This window comes from Elephantulus edwardii, unplaced genomic scaffold (genome assembly GCF_000299155.1).
Source record: "Elephantulus edwardii isolate Elephantulus edwardi_28Jun2011 unplaced genomic scaffold, EleEdw1.0 scaffold00025, whole genome shotgun sequence".
In the NCBI taxonomy this organism is placed as follows: domain Eukaryota; kingdom Metazoa; phylum Chordata; class Mammalia; order Macroscelidea; family Macroscelididae; genus Elephantulus; species Elephantulus edwardii.
In genome coordinates, this window is record NW_006399775.1 from 10,044,486 (window position 1) to 10,067,622 (window position 23,137).

Consider the following 23,137-nt stretch of genomic DNA (forward strand, 5'->3'; position numbering starts at 1 on the left):
TGCCTGTAGAAGTACTCTCGCTTCTGAATGAGCAAAGGTGCAAATTTTCATAAACTGTCACTCTAAACACCCGAGGGACAACAGCTAAATACAGATCTTTTCCTTCTAATTTGACTGTCTGGCACTTGCCCAAGAGAGGCAGAGAGACATAACTGCCCTTCTGTGGAAAATACTGTAAAGATAAAAAGAGTGAGACTTACTGAAGAGTTCTTTATAGAAGCTGCCTTACTTCATATTTCCCCTTCATTCATGTAACATTTACTAAATATCCCCAAGGACAGCAGTAATTGTTAGAAAAAGGGATGCTAATAAAACAAATAAGAATGGCTAACTGTCATATGTGGAGCTCTGGTGGCCCAATGGAAAGAAAATGTGCTGCGATCCTGAAGGCACACAGTTCGAATCCACTAGCTGCTCCATGGGAAAAGGATGGGCAATCTCTTCCCATTCAATTAACTGCCTCTGAAAGTTCACCAGAGTGTTAGCTACGGGTTGGTTCTGACTCGACAGTACACAATAACAACCCTTATATATTATTTTGCTTAGTCTCTCTTAGGACTTGATGATATTCAAACAAGATTTAAAACAACCCTAAAGATGCTGATACTATTACTATTCCCATTCCCATTTTCAAAGGAAGGAACTGAAGTCCAGAGAGGTTGTCTTGCCCCAGACCACATAGCCAAGAAGTAGCAGAGCCGAACTCATCCCCAGAAAGTCTAATATTTTGAGTTCTTTTTCCTAGGTTTCCTTCATGATGCAGATGACACAAGCTTGCTGAAACTGAGGAAGATTTGAAGCATTTGCTGCAGGAAGATAAACACTGCAGCCTTCAATATGGATGCATCTTAATGTCAAGAAAACAAAAATCCTTACCACTGTACCAATAGACAACATCATGACAGATGGAGAAAACCAAGACTGTCAAAGATCATCTTATTTGGATCCATAATCAATACACTTGATACGAGCAATCAGGAGATCAGGAGATATACAGTGCTGGGAAAGACTGTAATCAAGGACCTCTCCAAATTACGGAGATATAATGATGCCCATTTGAGGAGTAGGGTGTACTTAATTCTGGCCATAGTCTTTTCAGTCACTTTCTATGTATCTGAGAACTGGACAATGACTAAGGATAACAGAAGAAGAACCAATGCCTTTGAATTGTAGTGTTGGTGAAGAATGAATGGGCTGAATTGGCTGACAAAAGAACAGATATGTCTTGGAGAGTGCTCGTTGGAGGCAAAGGTGATGAAACTTCATCTCAAATACTTTGGGCTTGTTGCTAGGAGAGATTATTCCTTGGAGAGGGACACCATGCTTCGGAAGGTGGAGGGATGGAGAAGAAGAAGAAGATTCTCAACCAAGTGGGTTGACATAGTGACTCAGTGACTAAAGAGATGAGCTTGAGGATGTCACAGAATGTGAGAATGACACAGGATAAGATAGGTTCAGACCTGTTGCTCATGAATAGTACTCTACTTGATAGCACCTAACAACAACAAATCATATGGAAAGAGGCTGTCTATCTTTCTCCCCATAGAGTAGCTGAAGAATTCAAACTACTTTCCTTCGGGTTGGTAATTCAACTTCTTACCCAGTAGGCTTCTAGAACTCCATCAAGGTGGGAAATAAGAGTAAAGTTTGCATTTTAGAAGGGTCACTTTGGCAGTAGCTTGATGAAGACTGTAATGAATTGGATCTGGAGACAGGAAGAACAACTAGGAGGACTTCAGCGCAGTAGTCCAGTTGAGAGGTTCTGAGGGACTGAACCCATGACAGCAGCAGGGAGGAAGCAGAAGAGGAGATCAACAGGAGGGCCAATACCAGGTCATTGACTGGGTGGACATTTGTGCTACATTAACTTGAAAGAAAAAGCCAAACCAAACATGTTCCTGTCGACCCTCCACCAGGTGCCCAAGGCTATAAATCTTCACAAGAGGAGACTGCCTATCTTTGACTCACAGTGTAACTGAGGAATTTGAAACACTACACCTAACACATTCTACACTATATGACCAAGGCTCCTCACCTAGCTCAAATTTCTTTACAAACACCTTTCTTGCATTATGGCTTCAATACTCTTCTCACATATAAGAAATGATTATATCACAAACATTACGAAAACTCTACAAGAAATGTCAGCAAAACCTTATCTATGGTTATTCAAAATTTCTTTTTCCTTTCTGTAAATGATAAGACTATAAAGCCTTACAGGGTGTGCAATGAAAACAAGCACTCTGCTCCTCCCTTTTGAGTGTTCTCTAGAGGCAACAATTGTCAACTTTTTTTTCCCTGCCAGTCGTTCTTCATCTCTGTTTTAGTGGGTTTTTTTTTGCAGCTACGCATTGGTTTTCAAATTGTAGATCTGACTACTGTCATCTTATTTTGGAAGACCCGTTTTCCACTTTCTTTACCCTGTCGAATCCTGTCCTTCTTTCCTCACAACACGTACATCAGTACAACTACTGTTCACAGCTGTTATTGTATGCAGTTAACTAATTTCCCACTCAAAGCTAAACACTGTTAATCTCACAGATTGCATTTTCTTTCTTATTGTAGGGAGCTCTGGTGGCATAGTGGCAAGAAGCCGTGCTGTAATCCTAAAGACATGTGGTTTGAGGCCACCATCCTGCCCTGAAGGATGGGCAAACTCCTTCCATGCGATTACTTGTCTCTGAAAACCCACCAAAGGGCCATCTATGGGTCGATTCTGACTGTACAACAACAACGTTGTAAAAATGGCAGTAAATGATTCATTTACTCTTGTTAATGCCTTCTGGCAATGCTCTCCCACCTGGACGCTAGGCTGACTTTGTGACCCACTTTGACCAGTTAGCACATGTGATGGAAATAGAAGCTTAGAAACCCAGCACACAATGGAGCTATATTCCTGTTGTTTTACAGAAATCAGTGCATCTGTCCTGACTAGCCCTGCTAGATTAGGACAGACATGTGACTCTGTGGCCTCTGATGTCTTGGCTGAGAGCAGACATTAAGCTACAGTAACCACACAGTCCTAGTGGGCTAGAGAATAGGGAGTTGTGCCACCAATTCAAAGGCAGGCAGTTCAAATCTACCAGCTGCTCTGCAAGGGAAAGATGGAAAAATCTCCTCCCATGTGACTTACAGCCTTTGAAAATATAATGAAAGGTCAGATATGAGATTGTTCTGACTATACAGGACATAACAACAACAATACCTACAGCCAGATGTTAACTAAGACTATTCTATACCAACCACACAGTCAAATGCCTTTGTACAGTCCATAAAACCCAAATAGACATTTTTTTCTGGTATTCTCTGCTTTCAGTCAAAATATAACAGACATCAGCAGTGATGTCCCTAGTGCCCTGACCTATGCTACACCCAACTTGAACTTCTGAAAGCTCTTTGTCAGTGTACTGGTCTAGCAATTTTTTGATGATCTTCAGCAATATATTGCTTGCATGTGATGTTAATGATATTGTTAGATAATTTCCACATTCTATTGGATCACCATTCCTGGGAATTGGGACAAATATGGGTCTCTTCCAGTCAATCATACTGCATTGGGCAAATCTGCTGTCAGGAACCTTTCAAAATTGCTGACGACCAAAGATTTCAGTTGAAGATCAGGCGCACCTGATTCAGGCTATGATATTTTCAATCACTTCCTATACACTTGAGAACTGGACAATAAATAAGGAAAGCAGAAGAATTGATGCCTTTTAGCTGTGCTGTTGGAGCTGAGTACTGAATAGCCTATGGACTATCAAAAAGAACAAACAGAAAGTGCAGCCAGAATATTTTTAGAGGTGAAGCTTTTTGCTAGGAGACACTACTCCTTGGAAAGTCATCATCCTTGGAAAGGTGGAGGGTCAGTGAAAGAGAAGAAGATCCTTAACCAGATAGGTTGACACAGTGACTGCAGCAATGGACAGGGTTCAGATCTATTGTTCATAAGGCTGGTATGAGTCGTACTTGACCTGGAAGCACCTAACAACAACAACAACAACAGCAACAACAACAACAACAACAGACTAACCAACTCTCTTGTCTAATCAATTGGCTGTTTGTCTGAAGGAATCAGAGTGGTAGAGAACACACTGTAAGGTAAATTGCCAATTCTAGGTTCTGTGAGTCAAGAAAGGGAGAAATTAGGGTTAGACCTCATAATTTCATCCACTCTTCCTGATGTTAGTAAAAGGACTAGTTCCTGTTTTCAGCTGTACTTGGTATTCTGGTCTAGAGTTTCCTTGGTCAAGCTGTTTTTGTTGGTGTGACTCAACTCAACTCTGTGTAGTCATAACTATCTCATATCCGACCCTGCATTCAGTTTCTAATGCTATAAATCACACAGGAGGAGATTTTCTCTTTCCCATAGTGGCTTGTCATAGATTCTAATTGGCACAGACACATGGCCTTTAGGTAAGCAGCAAGTATGGCAAAACAACATCTTATACTTTGGGCATGTTGTTAGAGAGATTATTCCTCAGAGAGAGACAATATGCTTGGAAAGGTGGAGGGATGGTGAAAGAGAGGAAGACTTTCAGTGAGATCAATTGGGACACAGGGACTTTGGCAATGGGCTCAAGAATATGAGAAATTATAAGGATGGGACAGGATAGGACAGGGTTCAGATCCGTTATTTATACAGTCGTTATGAGTCATACTTGACTCATTGGCACCTAAGAACAAAATAACTATTTTCTATAAGACTTTCATTTTTTGAAGTATTTGAATTATATTCTCTAATTTTTTTAACCACAAGTTAATGCAAATATTTATATGTGTGAAGATACAAGCCAGGAGACAATATGGCAGCAAAGCTATTTTGCCATTAGGAAAGGGAAGTAGATTTCAGTTAGTGGCCATCCTCCCATCAAGGTAATGGTCAGACTTGACATGGTCACTTAGTCTGTTCTGGTTCAGTTCTCCGGCTCCATGCTTGGCCTCTTCATTTATTTAAAGGGAGGAGGGATTAGGTGACAAGGTGTTACCAATCAAGCCCAATCTACTGTCTTGAATCAAATCTGACTCAATGCTAGATGAATGAGAAATATTAATGCAGTTCCCTAAGCAGGCAGCAAAACTGCCTTTGGAAGCAGTGGTCAGCAATGCACATGATGCACTGCATTATATTTTCCATCTATATTCAGGAAAAAAAATTGATGACTGTAAGAAATATCTACAGCTACAGAGTGGCCTGCCTCCACTTAAAATACAGTCATATAGGGTTATTTACCTTTGAATATGAGTGAGTTGAAATTGAATGACATTAAAAATTCATTACTTTCAACTAAATAACCAAATTTCAAGTGCTAAATAGCTTCATATATCTATTGGTCATTGCATTGGATGGACTGAAAAAAAAATCACTTGTATACTGACAAGAACCACATGTAAATGGATGTAGAAAGGTCAATTCATTTTAACACTGAAGTAAGGCTGTTGAGGAGAATACAAGGAGGGCTGTTGGGTGGTGTGTTAGAGAAAGTGTTAACACTTTTGTGAAGGAGAGTAGAAAACTGTTTAGTTTCAATTCTAAGCATAGTGATTTTTTTTTCTAGAAAATAAATCTATAAATAATAGCTTTGAACAATAGCTGAGACCTATTAATTATACTACAAAATTTAAGATCATTGTGTTGTTGCTGGTTTGTGACTCAGGAGGCCCTATGAGTGAGAGAATAGAAATGTTCCATAGTTTTGTTAGCTGTAATCTTCATGGAAGCAGACTTCCAGGCCTATTTCTTCTAGTGTCTGAGTGGTAAAGAGCTGCCTTGCCAACCCAAAGTTGTATGGTTGAATCCACCAGCTGCTCTGTAGGAGAAATATGAGCAATCTCTTCCGATGTAATTTGCAGCTTCTAAAAGTCTGCTGGAGGGTCAGCCAAGAGTACGTTCAGACTTGAAGGCATCTAACAACAACAACAACAAAAACAACAACAACATTTCTTCTGAAGTACCACTGTGTGGGTTAGAAGTACCAGCTTTTTGTGTATTCAACTCAACTCATTGACACCAGGTTGGACTAGATTCATAGCTGACTGACACTTCAATTGATTCCCAAGGATGTAAACAGAATGGAAGAAGCCTGCTCATCTTTCTCCTGTAGAACACCTGATGGATTAGTACTGTCAGAGAGGAGTGGTGTATGGATTGGCAGGGCAGATCCTAACAGATAATACAAGTGTTGTTGTTAGGTGCTGTTGAGTTGAGTACAGAACTCATAGAGACCCTATAAACAACAGACCTAAACCCTGTCCTATCCTGTGCCATCCTCGTCATCTCTGACACACTTGAGCCCATTGCTGCTGTGACTCTATAAATCCATCTCTTTGGAGCCTTCCTCTCCTTTTCTGACCCTCCATTTTCCCAAGCATGATGTCTCTAAGCAACAGCCTTGCCTAGCAACATGTCAAAAGTACAAGAGATAAACCTTTGCCATCTTTTCCTCCAAGGAGCGCTCTGTCTGCACTCTCTCTAAGACATAGCTCTGTTCTTTTGGAAGCTTAGGGACCATTTAGCACTCTTCTCCAGCACCATTAGGCAAGTAGAAATCATTTGTATCACCTAGGGTCCTTGATCATTGATATGTTTGAGTCCATACTAATAATCATAAAGGTTGTAGAAGACCAGGTATTATTGATACATAAGGTATCTGTGACTTTGAGTCAAATCAGCATCAATTTATAACATGTTTAAGATACTGTACTAACATTTTCTACCAACTATCTCAAAAAATTCTCTCAAGAATACTACAAAGCTGATTTCATTAGTATTATCTCAACTTTAGAAAAGAAGTAACTTATCCACGGTTCTAGAAGTAAGTTGTTGGCCTAGGGACACAGCCAGTAAGCAGCAGTCCAAGTTCATGTTATGAATCACAAAACAATATTATATTTTTTAAAAAATATTCTATAGTACCTAGGAGTCTGGACCCAACATATTTATGTGAAAGTCTGTGCCAGTACTGATGATAGATTTCCGATTGGAAAATTATCATGGTTAAGCTTAGGGAAGGAACTCATTCTCAGATTAATTTTTTTTTAAAATTATCACTATGTTCAGCCTCTGCATTTGGTCAATCTCTCTAGAAATCACGTGACAAATGAAATATTTGAAATCTTTAAAAGGATTGAAACAAAGATTAATGAAAGCCTTGAAACAGGAGGGTCATAAGATACAGTCCATTGGGAAGAAGCACCTTGGACCAAAAAAAAAAAAAAGGAGATAAGCTTAGAAGAAAGATGCACCTCTGAGTTGAAGCAGACATTTTTTCCCAAATAAATGATTCTCATTATTTTCTCAATAAAGTAAAAGAGACGTGGAAAACAAAGACCCTACTGTTTAATCTTTCATATTAAAATCCCGGCAGCCATTGAGCAGACTCCAACAAATAGAGACCTCATTTGTGTTAGAGTAGAACTGGGCTCCAATGGTGTTCAACAGTTAGAACCCTTCATACGTACATGACTAGGCATTTCTTTAGAGGTGCCTTCAGGTAAGTTTGAACCTTCAACCTTTGTTTACCATCTCAGCTCATTAATGATTCATATCATTCAGGGATTCTTTCATAATGGAGTACAGACAGTGAATGGTGGCCTAATGGTAAGGAGTTGTGCTGTCAACCCAAAGGGATAAGGTTCAAATCCACCAACTGCTCCATGGGAGAAGAATGCTATTTACTACCTCTGAAAACTCGCTGGAGAGTGAGGTCTGAGATGGTTCCGACTCAGTGATGTATAGCAACAACAAGCGCAATAGACAGAGTAGATAGATGTAGTTTATGTTTTAGAGTGTGAGTGAGCTGGGTGCTTCCCAGCTTAACTTTGGTCATCTTTATACAAATTAGCATTAAAGGAACTATTCCATTACTAACACATATATCTGGATTACGCGAGTTTCATGTTCGCTGTTTTTAGGTGCTGTTGAAACAACTACACCACTTAGGGAATCTATGAAAGACAGAGCTGGACCTTGCCCTACCCTGCACCATCCTCATAATCTCATATGCTTCAGCCACTGTTACATTTATTGAGTCAATCTATCTTGTTGAGAGTCTTTCCTTTTTGAACCTGTACCTTTCCAGGCCTGATATCTTTTTTCAAGTTTGGGCCCCTCCTGATAACATGCTTCAAGTATATGAGATGAAGTTTCACCATCCTGGACTCTAAGAAGCATGTTGATTACACTTTTTCCAAAGCACACTTGTTTGTTTGAAAGTCTATTGGATATTCAGTACCCTTCTCCAACACCACAATTCAAAGGCATTAATACTTCCTCTTTGCCATCCTTATTCACTGTCCAATTATCGGATGTGTAGGAAGTAATTGTAAATAGAATTTGCCAGATTCTTGGAAAAATTTTTCTGTTGTGGGGAGTCCTCCTATGTGTAGGTATACTACACCCACAATTGATTCAGGGGCCCACATACAGGTTGATGCTATAGTAATATCCTAACTGATGAGACTTTTGCCTTTCCTGTTTATTTAATCATCATGTTTTGCTAGAGTAAGAAACATTCACTGTTTTAGGAAACATTGCGAGAATGGAAATGATAGAAAACACTTTTATTTTTTTTTCAGGTGCAAAATTCTCTGAATAGAAGAAAGTCTATGAAGAATCCATAGATTTGGAAGAATATATTATCTGTCAAAGTAGTATTGAGATAAAAACACCCTAGGAAAGGAGAATGGGGAGAGAGAGGGGACAAGCAAAGACAACTTAGATGCCGATGGGCCTAAAGAGAGATCTATGTGTCTGATTCTTTACATAGACCAAGGCTATAATTTGGTCCAGCAGGGGCTATGAGAAGACGACTAGAAATGGTTATGACTCTCAAAGATCTGAGCCAGCCTGTAAAAGATGTCGGTACTTTAGTCATGCATGGAGTGCAATTGACAAAAGAGTCTAAGCCATTCTTAAGAATTCCAATACAGTTCATGTGGAACAAGAAGGCAAATATTTCCTCTCTTCCCTGAGAAGAGCATGGAGTTGGTAGAAGACCTTAGATGGCCCCCTGCAGACTTGCGATGATGCAAAAATTGCCAAGAAAAGGAAACTTAGAGAGGCTTTGTGGTTAGAAAAAGGGACAATGAATAATATAGTAAACTTCTGGTCAAAGAAATAAAGGAAACAAGAACAGCTTAGTGAGCATGCCCCATTCACCTGTGACATCTCATCACTGAAATGTCTTGACAGACACAATTTTGGTGAGAAGGTAAGTGAGGCAATGAAGTGAGTTAGATTAAGTTCGTATACTAGGGGACAGAGACTAAAAACAAAAAACAGTTGCAGAGATATATAGTCACTGCTCATAATTTGCAGGGAACTCTGATGGCTTAGTGGAAAGGTGTTAAGCTGCCAACCTAAAGGTATGTACTTCAAATCCACCAGCTTCTCTTCAGGAGAAAAATGGGCCAGCTCCTCTCATTCAATTAACTGCCTCTGAAAATTTGCTAGAGCGGTAGCTATGGGTTGATTCTGACTCGATGGTACACAACAATATTTTTTTGCAAATCCTGTAGATATGAATTGATCTATCTAAAATTTATTTGTGATCTCCAAATCAATTATCTGTGGTATGTTTGCAGTCTACTGCAGATAGGCAAAGAGAAAAGAAAATATGAGTCACCCAACAGACATATTTTTCAGATGAGGTTCACAAAGCAATGCACTGCTATCTTGTTTCAGCTTTTATGTAAACTGTGAGCAAATGTCCTTTCACAATTTACTATCCAATTTTGAGCACTTTTGTACTTTTTTTGTTGTTGGGGTTTTCCTGTTTAAGATGGTTTCAAATACAGGGCTGAAATGCTGTCTACTTCATGGTTTCTAAGGGCAAGAAGGCTGTTAGGTGACTTAGTGTAGAAAATGCATATGTTAGATAAGCTTCATTCAGGCAGAAGTTAAAATGATGATGGCTATTTTAGTTCAAAGTTAACAAATCAATGATATGTACTAAAGAAATTATTTTTAAAAATTATTATTTTAAAAAAATTATTATTTTTGTTGATCACCGTCAAGTCAAGCATGACTCATAGCAACCCTATGAACAAAAGGCCTGAAGCCTTTCTGTAACTAACATAATTTTTCCAAGTTCATAGAGTTTCCAGAAGCATGTGGTTTAGGAAGTGGATGCCATGCCTGCCTCCAAACCTGTCTTAAATTGGGAGCCCCGCCAAACACTGTCCACCATGAGCAACCATTATGGCATTTGACACCCTAAAAGGCACAAGGTTCAGCATCACAGCAAACCCAGATTACTTCAGTGCAGAAAATTGACAGAAGAGTGTTGTTGACTTATAAGAATGTTCCTCAGAATTATGTCTTGTTGATACTAAACAAGAGGCTTAAATCACAGAACAGTCAGACATTCCACCTAACCGTAAGTCAGAACAAGCATGCCCACTAAAGGGTCAGTTATAGGTTGGTTCAACTCTACGGTATCCAACAAAAACAACACGAACAATGAGCACTGACTGTGTATTTATAGGATAACATATAAATATTTTATAATGCAATCACATTCAGCACACTTTTACTATTTGAATATTCTTAAAAACCTACTATTCTTTTAAGAATTGAGGATCAGAAATGGTTTGGAGAGATGAAAAGTTCTGGCCTATAGTCTAGTGTTTTCTTTCTCATTGCTGGGACTGACTCATAGCTGACCCTCCATTGCCTTTCCAAGGCTGGAACTCAAACGGGAGGGGATTGCCCATCTTTCTCCTGTGGAGCCCTGAGGGATTTGAACTGACAGAGAGTCATGGCCTTTGGATAGTGAAACTATTTTCTAGGCCATCAGAGCTCCCTCTATTCTCAGCAACAGGCATTACTGATGAAGAATTATTGACATTATCACATGTGAAGACCTTAAAGTTTTAAGAAGTCAGAGTCTACATTTGTTTATCGAAGATAAAAACAAAACAAAACAAAGCAAAACAAAACAAAAAACCCACTGGTTTTGTGTGTGTGTGTGTGTGTGTGTGTGTGTGTGTATTGGTATTTTCTAGAATAATTGTTTTTGAAGCAGATTATATTAAATTTTTCATTCCTCTTGTGATATTAGCACATGGCCAAAATAGTATGCTTATGATATGCAGGGTTCTAAGACAGTCTTCAAAGTTTGTGCCTCCTAATGTAGGAGCTCTAATGGTGCTGTAGCTAAGGCAACCAGTTGCTAACCAAAAGATCAGTATTTCAAACCCTGCAGCTGCCTTGTGGGGTGGAAGAAGTGGCAGCGAGTGGATTAGTGACGGCCCCTGGTATACACATCCTGTGTTACTCCCTCCTGTTGGTGTGGGTGAGACTCGGAGTATGATGGGACAAGTACTTCCATGATTTTCACTCACCGTGAACCTATTTTGACTCGTAGTGACCCTCCACCTGGTTTCTGAGGCTGAGACTCTTAACAGGAGGAGACTGCCTGTCTTGTTGCCTGTGGAGCTGCTGGTGGACCGGAACAGCCAGAGTGGTGCAGGTCTTTGGTTAGCACCACAACACACGACTCTCTGTGACACTAGGGCTCCTTACTTTCATTGTTAGGATGCATTGTGTGCTGAGTATCGTTGATTCAAGACTGACTCATAGCTGACCCTCAAGGGGTTTTTTTGAGGCAGCTTAATTGCATGTGAAGAGATTGCCTCTTTTTGTGCTGTGGAGCAGCTGGTAGATTCGAACCATGTGATTCTGGGATTGCAGTGCAGCGGTATTACTAGGTAAGGATCCCAACTAAAAGATTGCTTAGAGCAGATTAGAGAGGGATGGGTCATACCCTTGAAGAAGCAAGCAGCCATGTTGTGAGGGTGTCATATGGCTAGGAACTAAGTGTGGCCTCAACGAGCTGAGGTTAGTCCTGACCAAGAGTCAGCAAGAAACACTGACCTCAATCCTACAAGCACTAAGAACTTAATTTTGTCAGAAATCTGAGTGAATTGCAATATAGAACTCAGGTCCAGGTGAAAATGTAGCTTTAATCTCTTGAGTTCAGTTTGGTGGGGCTCTGAGCAGAATGTCTACCCTTTCTAGGCTCTAATTCTGATCTCCAGAAACTGAGATAATAAGGGGATATTGTTCCAATCCACTAAATTTGCGGTACTTTGGAAAACTAATTAGAAAACTCATTTTGAAACTGTTAGAAAAGTAATGCAATGCTCGTGGAGCAAATGATAGCTCAGCTTTATGAGCTGCTATTCAAGATTATTTTGAGGCTTAAGTTTATTCATTCAACATTTGTTGAATGCTTACTAGACTCTGGGGATACAAAGATGAGATGGTGAATGCGAAAGTGCTTTAGGAGGAAAAAATTACTGTAAAAATAAGATATGGCTGTGTTCCACTTCCAGTAAAGACTGTACAAAAAATGTGCTGTTGTAGGCAGAGGCAGTCTAACAGATGTGACCTTTAGCTTTTAACTTTACATGAGGCCCTTTGAGATTTTCAGTTTGAGACAGATGTCAGATCTGACTTTTCCTGTCTCAAACACTTTTTATCAAATGCTAAAATATGAGTACCATATAAAAAAACCCAAACCCCAAAAGCTGGAGCGTCTGAGGTGCTTTCAAGAAGCAGTAGCAAGGAAGGGTGGCAGAAGGCGTTGGGGGACTCACCCTACGGATTCTGGATGTGGGGGGACCCGGAGACTGAACAGGACGGTTTATTCCAAAGGGCAATGAATTCAAATCACTCCCAAATATGTCTCAAATGATTATGAGATCGATAAAGCCAATTATCCAGAAGAAATGGCTCTGAGGATAAACAATGAAGCCATCTGAACTCCTTCAAATGGGAGGTAAAGAACAAGGAGTAAGGGAATTGCACGTCTGCCATCTGTAGCTCACCATAATGGCACTAGTTGAGTTCTAATTTCTTTTAGGGGTGGCTGTAGGAGAGGAGCCTTAAAGCACAAACGATGGGTGGTGTGTAGAGTTGCTCACGTTAAGGGACAAAGGCCCTACACTCTTCTTTAAGTACAAACGAGCAACAATCTTTCCTCAATAAGATCTCAACTTTAAAGCTCCCCCTTTTCCTTTGGGGAATTGTAACACTATAGCAGAGAGTACTTCTTTTGAAGTATTCCGTTTGGGGCTGAATTTTTTAGGACTAATGCTAGCTCCCATCTGCTTGGCCTTCTTTTGGCAATAAAACAACTTCCAGCATCAGAGACTAGAAGGTGAATAAAATGCAGAGGAGATTTTCTTTTCTTTCCCACAAACATGGCAAAATGGTTAGGTCAGTAAAGAGTTGACGTTAAAGGACCGCCAAAGTGGAATCCAGGCACTGGAAGTTTCCTGGGGGCAGGAGGACACTAAAGTCACAGACGCAGTATAGATGTTCTTCATTCCCCTTGTAGAAAGGATAGTTATGACTTCTGCCAAATGACTAGCTCTCCATTTTCTTCATGTCTGCAAAGAGCCTCTGAATTTAGGGGACATTCCTTCTTCTCTTGTGTCACAAAATTATTATTATTTTTTTTAAAAACAACTCACATTATTCTGAAAGAAGACACATTTAGGAAGTGGATGAAGAGATTGCAAAAGGATATTCTTGGTAGTGGAAAGGCACACAGGTAAGAAAAATCATGATTCCTGCAAAAGGTTCATTTCAGTAGGTCAGATGGCTAGCTAATAAATTGTTGGGAAAGGATATTGAAGGAACAAGGAAGGAGGACTGTGCAAATATGCATGTTAAAAGTTTGGATATTATTTATCAGTAACTCAAGCCCTCTTAGCTTCTCTGTCCTTCCCTATCATCATGGACCTCACACTCATTTGAGTCATTACACTTCAACCGATGCAATTTCCTTAGTCCTTATTTCTCTACCTCCCATTCCTTGCAAATTCCACCACTGATCATGCCCCATTTCTCTAGGCCATACCCAGATGATTGAGTGTTGTGGAAGAAAATACTACGGCTCTTCCTCAGACAGACAAGCTGCTGCTAATGGATAGTCGCTGATTATAGCTGGGCCTTCGTCACCATTTGTTTCACTTGATGCAACCTTTTTCTGATTGATCTTTAAGATAATTAAAAATGTTTCCCATGTCACCTGCCTAAGCACCTCTTTTACTCATTCTTTACTCATCAGCTGATGCCCATTCTTCCTGTTATGAAAATGATTATTTTTAGCTATGTTTAAAACTCTTTTTCCCCCCTCTCACTTAACCATTGTATTTATATCTACACTTATATTTTTTACCATCACTTATATGTAGTATTGGACTCAATGCTGGCTCTCCAACAAGATCTTGCTCCACTAATTCTCTGTGTCTTTTTTTTTCTGTGTGTGTTGAAAATTATTTTCTTTCTCTATATTTTAATTGTTCATTTTGGGTTTCCGCCCCTCAAACTGATTGTAATTACATTTATCCACTTGATTTTTGGGTTTTGAGTCATAACGCCCATGTCTCTTACTTTTTCTTCTTTTCAAATGGTGTCAGTACATCCACATTTTTCTCTTTTTATAAAATCTATTGCCCCCCCCAAACCATTATTGTTACTACCAAATGTGATTTCTTCCCCCCAAACCATTATTGTTACTACCAAATGTGATTTCTTCCTCTTCTTCTCATTTAAACTTCTACCAAAATGATTCCTTTCTTCTGGTTCCACCTTGACACCTTCCATCTGAACCCCCACCCGCCACCTATTTCAGTCAGATTTTGATAGCTGGCACCTTTCCTAACCTTCTTTTGAAACGACTCTGCTGAGGTTTTTAAGGCCAGCACTCTCCTGGTTTTAGAATCCAATAATCATTTTTAAATATTGTATCTTATTGGTTCTCTCTGCTACATTAAATTGCCTTCTCTTTTTTTGCTTCTGCCACATCAAAAAGACTCCCTATTCTCTTAACTCTGTCTCAGTTCTGTTCTTCCCCCCACCCCCTTCTTATCCTCATTCTTCCTTCCCCTATTTTCCCACTGAATGTGTTTCCAGAGTCACCTTTTGATTATCACTTTCCTTTGCACGGTCCCTGGGTGACCCACGGGTCTAACTGTGATACAGCAGTTTCGGATTCCTATATTGCTCTAAGATACTTCTTTCTCATTTCCAGCTGCCTGCTATTCATTTCCACTTCGAAGTCTTGCCAAAACCTACCCTAAATACATTTAAAATGAAATTATCTCCTCTTACCTTTTCTCAAATTTACTCTTTCCCTTCCTTGAATTCTTGATTTCTAGTTGGTAGCATCATCATCGATATAGTTGCTTAAATGCTTGGCAACTCCTCACCCTCAACATTCATTCACCAGATCCTGCTGGTTTCAGTTCCTAAACATTTCTCTGATCTTCTATCCTTCCTGTCATCAATAAAAGTCAGGCCCTCCTCATCTCTAACTTTGATAACTGGAAACGTCCTACTTGTCTCCAGTTTTGATCCAATGAAAGCCTCCACACCAGGTGATATAAATGAACTTAGATTCAATTATCCACTTAAATCCACATTAATGAAAAATTCACTTCCCTAGGGGCAACTGCATCTTTTTACCCCCAAATTACCTCCATTCTCATTTTTAGTGGCAGCATTTCCTATTTACTGTGACCTCACATGTGGTCACTATGAATCAGAATTAACTTGATGGCAACTATGTATATATATGTTAGATATTCCCCTTCTGGTCATTTACATCTTGACCTGATCCAATATTACCTTATGCTCTGTTACAACTTTTTACTTATCTACAGCCTCCTCTAATTATAGTCTTCTCTTATCTTCTTACTGGTAGAGATTATTATATTAATCATATTTCCTGAACCTAATTCTCTAATCTGATTTGTACAGTAAATGTTGGATGAATAAAAACAAATGGATGAATCTATCCATTAAGTACTCAGGAGAGAGAGAGAGAGAGAGAGATGAGTGTAGGTCAAGATTTCCTTTGGAACATATAAAAAAGACCTACAGTTTCTTTGATGCTTTCTTGGATTTTTCCAATCTAAAACCAGTCTTAACTACTGCTTGCTCCTTTAGCATTCTGACTCTTGATTCTGGAACTCAATCTATTCAGTATGCTTTGCATCAGAGGTTTTTATGTGTGTTTGCCATGAGTTCCGAGCCAGCAGAGTCGAAAGCTCTGTCTTACTCTTTATCACGCTTTTAGGTTTTCTTGTTCCTGGTATGTGATTTGACTCATAGCAAGAATCGAGCACATTACAAGTACCATGTACTAATCCTTGTTGATTTCTCCTACTTAAAACCCTTGGTGTTGTTTACTGTCGAATTGGAACTGACCCATGTTATTGTAACTGCACGGGAGAAGATTTGCCATCTTTATCCTGTAGAGCAGCTGGTGTATTCGAACCACATGCCTTCAGGATTGCAGTGCAACTTCTTGACACTAGGCTACCAGAGCTCCTATGACTTCCTATTGCCATTTTAGAACAATTTAATGAGTTTTCTTTCCTGGTCTTTTAAATTTGCCTGTAGTTATAAGTCTTAATTCTGAAAAGGACCAGTGACCCTGGAAATGTCAATTTAGCTATTTTTACAATTACAGTTTTACATCCATTCTAAAGATTTGGAGGGTGGATTGTTCCTCAGGATCCAGACTCCCCTTGACCCTGCAGTTCTAACCTTTCTAGAGAACTCAGCGTTGGTGCTGCATCAAGAAGAATCGGCTGACACAATGCTGATAGTAACTTGACTTTTACAATTATTGATATGAGGAAGCCCCCTTGTGGGAATACACGTTTAATTACAAACACTGTAGAAACAGCAGAAATGCTTTTATCATAAGGGCAAGTGTTTTTAAAATGTTTCATCTACATATAATTTAGGGTGAGGGGAAGGAAGTTTAGTCCTTTTTTTTTTCTCTCTGAGTAGCACTAGTAAGTCTCAAAAGAAACATTTGTCTGGTTTATGTGAGAAAGTATCTGGTTTTGAATGACCTATTTTTCTTGAACACTGATTTTCTTGAATGGTCCTGCCGATCCCAAAGATAAAATAAAATCTTTTCTATTTTTTTACATCAACTCTGTCTTCATTCAGACAGCACTCAGCTCCCATAAAGAAAAAAAGCAAACGGAGAAAGACATATGACTTCTCCATCCCTTAAGTACATAAAGAACTTAAATTTTTCCTTGACTATGTAATGATGTTGTTACACAACAAAAAGGATGATGCAGATGCTTAGAAATATGTGTTGGTGATAAACAGAACTATTTTGGAGACTAGAATTTTCGTGTTCCATGCACTGAAAATTGTTATTTGTTCGGTGCCATTGAGTTGAGTATGACTCATAGCCACCCTATGAGTAAAAGATCTGAACCCTGTTCTATCCTATGCCAACCTCACACTTTCTGACACACAAGAGCCCATTGCAGCAGTCCTTGTGTTAATCCACCTGGCTGAGGGTCTTCCTTTCCTTCACTGACCCTTAACCCTTCCTAGCATCATGCCCCTCTCCAAGGAATAGCACCTCCTAACAACAAGCCCAGAGTATGTGAGGCAAAGCCTCATCATTCTTGCTTCCAAAAAACTTGAGTTGCACTCTAAGACTTATCTGTTTGTTCTTTTGGCCATTCAGTGCTCTTATCCAACATCATAGTTCAAACCTTCTTCGGTCATCTTTCTTCATTGTCCAGCTCTCTGCATAGCAAGTAATTAGAAAGACTATGGCCTGAATCAGACACACCTTTGTCCTCAAACTGACATCAATAATTTGGAGAGGGCCCTAACTGCAGATTTTCCCAGTGCAATGCATCTCCTTATTTCCTTATTGCTGGCACCAAGTGTGTTAATTGTGGATCCATACAAGATGAAGCTGTTGACAGTTTCAATCTCCTCTCCCTCCACCACAATGTTGCCAAATCTGTCCAGTGGTAAGAATCTTTGTTTTCTTGACATTGAGATGCAATCCATACTGAAGGCTGCATTCCTTGATCTTCTGCAACAAGTGCTTCAAGTCTTCCTCACTTTTGGGAAGCTCCCTCCCTTGCACTGAGAATTACCCTCTTGAAAAGGAAATTTTTGAGTTATAGATTTTAATTTGTATGAGCAGAGTGAATATTCATTGAGGACTCTGAAACCATAGGTAATGCTCTTCTGTTCATCTACTGTTAAATGTTGACAATCTTCAGAATTCATTATTTAATATAATTTTCATCATAAACTCATTGCTGTTAGGTAGGCACCAACTCATAGCTGACCTTCCGGTGGGTTTTCAGAGCTGTAAATTGCATGGAAGGAGCAGCTGGTGGGTTTGAACTGACACAGAGGCGCCATCTTTGAGTTGGCAGCTCAACTTCCCAAGATACTACCAGATTTCTTACTGTAATCAGGTTGGTACAAATTGGTATAAAGCAGGGGAGCTCTGGTGGCCTAGTGGCAAGGAGCTGCAACTACAATCCCAGAGGCGAATGGTTCAAATCCACCAGATGTTCTGCCGGGGAAGGAGGGACAATCTCCTCCTGTACCATTCAGATCTGATTTGACGGTACACGCACACAAAAATAATAACATAAAAGAAAAATTTATAAAAAAACCCCCAAATTGGTATAAAGCAACTCTTAACATCGGAGGAAAAGACTGAAGCAGGGATCCCATTTTCTGTTATGATTGTTATCCTTCCTTCTTAATTTAATTGTTGTTGTTATTGTTTGCCGTTGAGTAGGAAACAACTGAGAGCTGACACTCCAGCGGGTTTTCAGAGGCAGTTAATAACACAAGAAGAGATTGCTCATCTTTCTCCCACAGAGCAGCTGGTGGATTCAAACCAAGTGCCTTTGGGATTACAGCAGAGCTTTTCACCATTAGACTACCAGAGTTATCTAATCTAATGTAATCTAATCTAAATTTTTTAATTGGGTTGGTAGAATTTTGGAGGGAAGGGCAAGGTGAAGGGAGGATGCCTGCCTGCTTCGATCTTTTTCTCTAATGCTCAAAATTGCTTTGTTTTCATAGCATGTGAGACACTGAAGGAGTCACACATCCTGAAGTACAGACAATTGTCTTCTAGAGTGCTCATCCAAAGTTATACCTCAGAAACTCCTGAAATCTGCTAGTCTGCTCCATGCCAGGTGCCTAGCCAAAGCCATGGTGTTCTAAGGAACATGGTTTAGGTTAATCCCTAGCCATCCCTGCCCACTTTGTCGGCAGCTGTAGGTGGAGGGCCAGCCGACACCTGAGGTGAGAAGATGGTAGCTGTGAAAAAGATGGAAAAGTCCCTGGAATCGATCAACTCTAGGCTCCAACTTGTTATGAAAAGTGGGAAATATGTGTTGGGGTACAAACAGACTCTGAAGATGATCAGGCAAGGAAAAGCCAAGTTGGTCATCTTTGCTAAAAACTACCCCGCCTTGAGGAAATCTGAAATCTAGTACTATGTCATGTTGGCCAAAATGAGTTTCCATTACTACAGTGGCAATGATATTGAACTGGGCACAGCATGCAGAAAATACTACAGAGTCTGCACGTCGGCTATCATTGATCCAGGTGATTCTGCTTTCATTAGAAGCATGCCAGAACAGACTGGTGAAAAATAAATCATATAATATTTTTCTTCAATAAAATTGGCCAGTTTGTTTTAAAATTAAAAGATAAAGCTAGAAAAAAATGGTTTCGTTTTCTTGTGGGTTCCCCCCCCAATTTATTTTTCCCATATGCGTAGCTTTACTCTTACCCAGTATAAATATTACTGTATTTCCTGAAAACAATATTTTGTTAACCTAGTAAAATAAATGGAAATATGCCAAATGAATAAAAAGCCATAGGTCAATTCTGCTTACTTTGACCCCACCTACCTTTGCTCTCTGCTTTCCTTTTACACACTGTCCACCTCACACGAGTGGACTAGAAATACATGCATGAACACAAAACAGGTCCGTTTCCTTCCTCCTGCTAACTCATGCCAGCAGGTCAGTGTGTTCTTCACTGAGGAAAACAGGTATCAGAGCTTTTCAAAGAAAGTCCTGACAACCAAACGAATGACACCTGACATGAGTTAAATCTGGGTTATGAGAGTTTCCTCATTCCCAGCTTCGTTTTCTGTGTATAGTAGTAATAATGGCAATGCCTGTGACACTGCAATGCCCTTTTAGCATAAGCTTTGCCTGGGAGGAGTGCTTGGACTCACGGCCTTTCTCTCATGCTTTGTATTTCTATGACTTCTTCCAGAGGTTGTGGGCATTGAACAAAGGCCTTGGAGCACAGACACATGGAACTCTGGGACTGAGTCATTTACAGACATTAAAGGGACATTTTTAGAGAGGAGACCTTCTTGGTGTAATATATTTTCTGAGTAATTGGAGTCTGTGAGTTGTGATTTTCTTTACTAAACATGATTTCTTCGCCTAGATTCTGTCAAGTATGTAAAGACAAATGTGATTTTGAACAAACTCTACCATATTTGTGTCAGAGACCCTGCTGAGTTGTTTCCTATGGAGAAAAAGAAGTGGAGAAGAATCATAAACCCAAGGAGAGATAGGCTCAATCACTAGCAAATCTCTTAATTTCGTTAATACCTAAGTGTCTACTAAGAAAGTAATCAAAAGCATGTGGGGGTGAGAATAGAATAGTGATAACTTTCATTTAGATATTTAGGGAGAGTCTGGGCGCTTAGGTCAAAACTATAGCAGGACTCAGTGGACTATATGAGTGCTTCTAATCCTGAGGCATGACCTCTGGAACGCCAATGCTCCTAGAATACTTTTCTCACAATTGTTTGGGATATGCAAACAGTTCCCCCGATCAAGTAGCATGGAGGGATTTACATAAGTTAGTTTATTGCAGGAAAATGAGAAATAACTTTCTGAAGCAACGTAATTTGCACAATGGAGGCTTATGGCCAGTTGTCATTTTTTGAAACTTAATATAGGACATTAAAGACATTAGAGTAAGAGTATATGCTATACATGTAGCAGCAGCTTATATTTGTTTAATAAAGTAAAATAGGTAGAATTGAAGCCAGATGAATGACAAGTGCATTTAATAGATTCTTAAATTTTCTACTATATGCTTCTGTGATGCTGGAGGGCACTATATCCAATATAATCTATTAGCCTCTAGTCTGTTTTGACACCATAGGTTCTTAACTCTTTTATAATAAGATATAATTCGGGAAAGCAGACTTCTTTAAAAACAATTTAATTGTATATTTTATTTAAAATTAAGTAAATATAAATTAATGGGGCTGACAGAACCTTGCAAATTTGCTAATATATCTTGTTGTGTGATGTGGAGGTGAACCTAGTCAGAGCTGATCCTCCAGCAGGTTTTCAGGGGCAGTAACTCACAGGCATAGAATGCCCATCCTTCTCCCATGCACAACAGGTGGATTCAATCTACATGCCTGTGGGATTGCAGCCAGCTTCTTACCACTGGGCCATCAGAACTCCATCTTTACTAAAGATAGAACTAGATCTTTAGTCTCTGCGTTTACCATGTGGCTACTGGCCCAAAGGAGTATGGCCTGCCGAGATAAATGACTACACATACGAATAATGTATGTGTTCATAAATTATCATTTATTTCCCTCTGTAGACCATCATTTAAAAATACTCAATAACCATTGTCCTAGAAGATAAATGTGATGAGGAAGCATGTGATTTTTAAAAAAAAAATCTAATATCTTTATCCTTTTCCCAAAATCAGAACCTCATTTAGGTAGGCATAGTTTTCAGATTTTTCCTCTTAAACGAAGGCAATGAATTAGAACGTGAAAAAAAAATATATAACTATTCATGTTAGACAATTCTCACAGAGTTATCAGAAAGGAGAAGAAAACACCAGTAGGGTTAGTACTCACCTGCGATGTGTGAGGAAACTACCACTGACGTGTCCTGATCCATCACATCCTGGAGTGGGACAGGACATACCTTCCGTCTTCACTGACTTCCAGGAGAACTGGGAGCCATTGAGGTACCCATCCTTTTGCCTTTTGGCTGCTAGGGGGCACCCCGATGCACTGCGGTGGGATGCATACTTTCCAGTTATATGACCCTGACCATCACAACCAGGAACTGGACATCTGGATAGCAGATAGATGAGATAAACTTTATTGTCTTGCCATCATATACCTGGTAGCCTCTACAACAAAGTCAAAATAACCTGACATGAAGAAAAAAAAGAACAATCATGCTCTACTGACTAAGAAAAATAAAGAAAGAAAAAAAAAAATCACTAAATGACACCACCTAGTGGAGAAATTAAATATTTCATTCTGGCTGAAATACTTATATTCCACAGTTGACAGAATGCTTTTTTCTGGAAAATATTTTCTATGTTTTTGTGAGGGATGACTGGCTTTAGCATATGAAAAAGAAAATTAAATTGTTGCAACAAGCAAATACAGGTATCTGCTTAAAAGACAGCATTTGTTTGGACAGAGTAATAGCTTTTATGGTAAAAGAATGCAAAGTTGATGAGGAGTAGTGGGATTATCTTTTATAAGGCTATTTCATAAACCTGTGTTTCTACTGAGAATTTGAAAACAATTAATTGGTTATGTACCCGTCTGGATTGATAAGATTTTAAACAGCAGCAATCACATTTAGTTAAAACTCATGGTATGGTATTGGCAGAGTTCATGGTTAGTAAATTTTTGGGAATGAATGGAAAAACCTGCTAGAGTTAAAATTCAACAATAGACCCATCAATACATTCCAGACTTTTCTATTGCTCACACAAAACAAAACAAATAATTTAATGTGTCTCAAAGAATATAGAGATGCAACGTAATTTACCCTATTTCTGTGCCCAAAAGTGAGTGGAATTTGCCCATATTGATTCTAATGGCTAAGTTTATATTCTTGATAATTGATGTTTTTGAATATTTTCATAAGTTTTAATTCACTTTAGGCATTTTTAGTTGAATAATTTTTAGCTAATTTTTTTTCCTTCTGAAGAAATTGAAATTAAAATGCCAAAGACAGTGACACTCTTGATCATACGTCTTTGTTGAGATGCAGGCACAGTGAGGATCCGAACTGGGGCGGGGGGGGGCAAGTACCCTGGTTTGAGCAGCAGGGGGAAAACGTGGTTCCTCTTCAGCGTGCTTAATGCTTAGTATAAGCCATCTGTCTCAAGTTTTTATTTTTTTTAGAACAAGGCAGAATATAAGTAAGTGAATTTAATAACCCAAAATATCAGTAAGATATTAACTGTTAGTATTATATTTGAAGGCTTTATGTAATTCTATGAACCTGTCTT

General features: G+C 39.3%; 1 protein-coding gene across 1 annotated transcript in view; it reads right to left on the minus strand.

The window, feature by feature from the left end:
• Positions 1-23,137, minus strand: part of MYT1L (myelin transcription factor 1-like) — a 288,999-nt gene that overhangs the window by 49,070 nt on the left and 216,792 nt on the right. Inside the window, exon 17 of the mRNA XM_006882851.1 lies at positions 21,735-21,956. Coding sequence (XP_006882913.1) covers positions 21,735-21,956 — 222 coding nt within the window. The remainder of the gene's footprint in view (positions 1-21,734; positions 21,957-23,137) is intronic.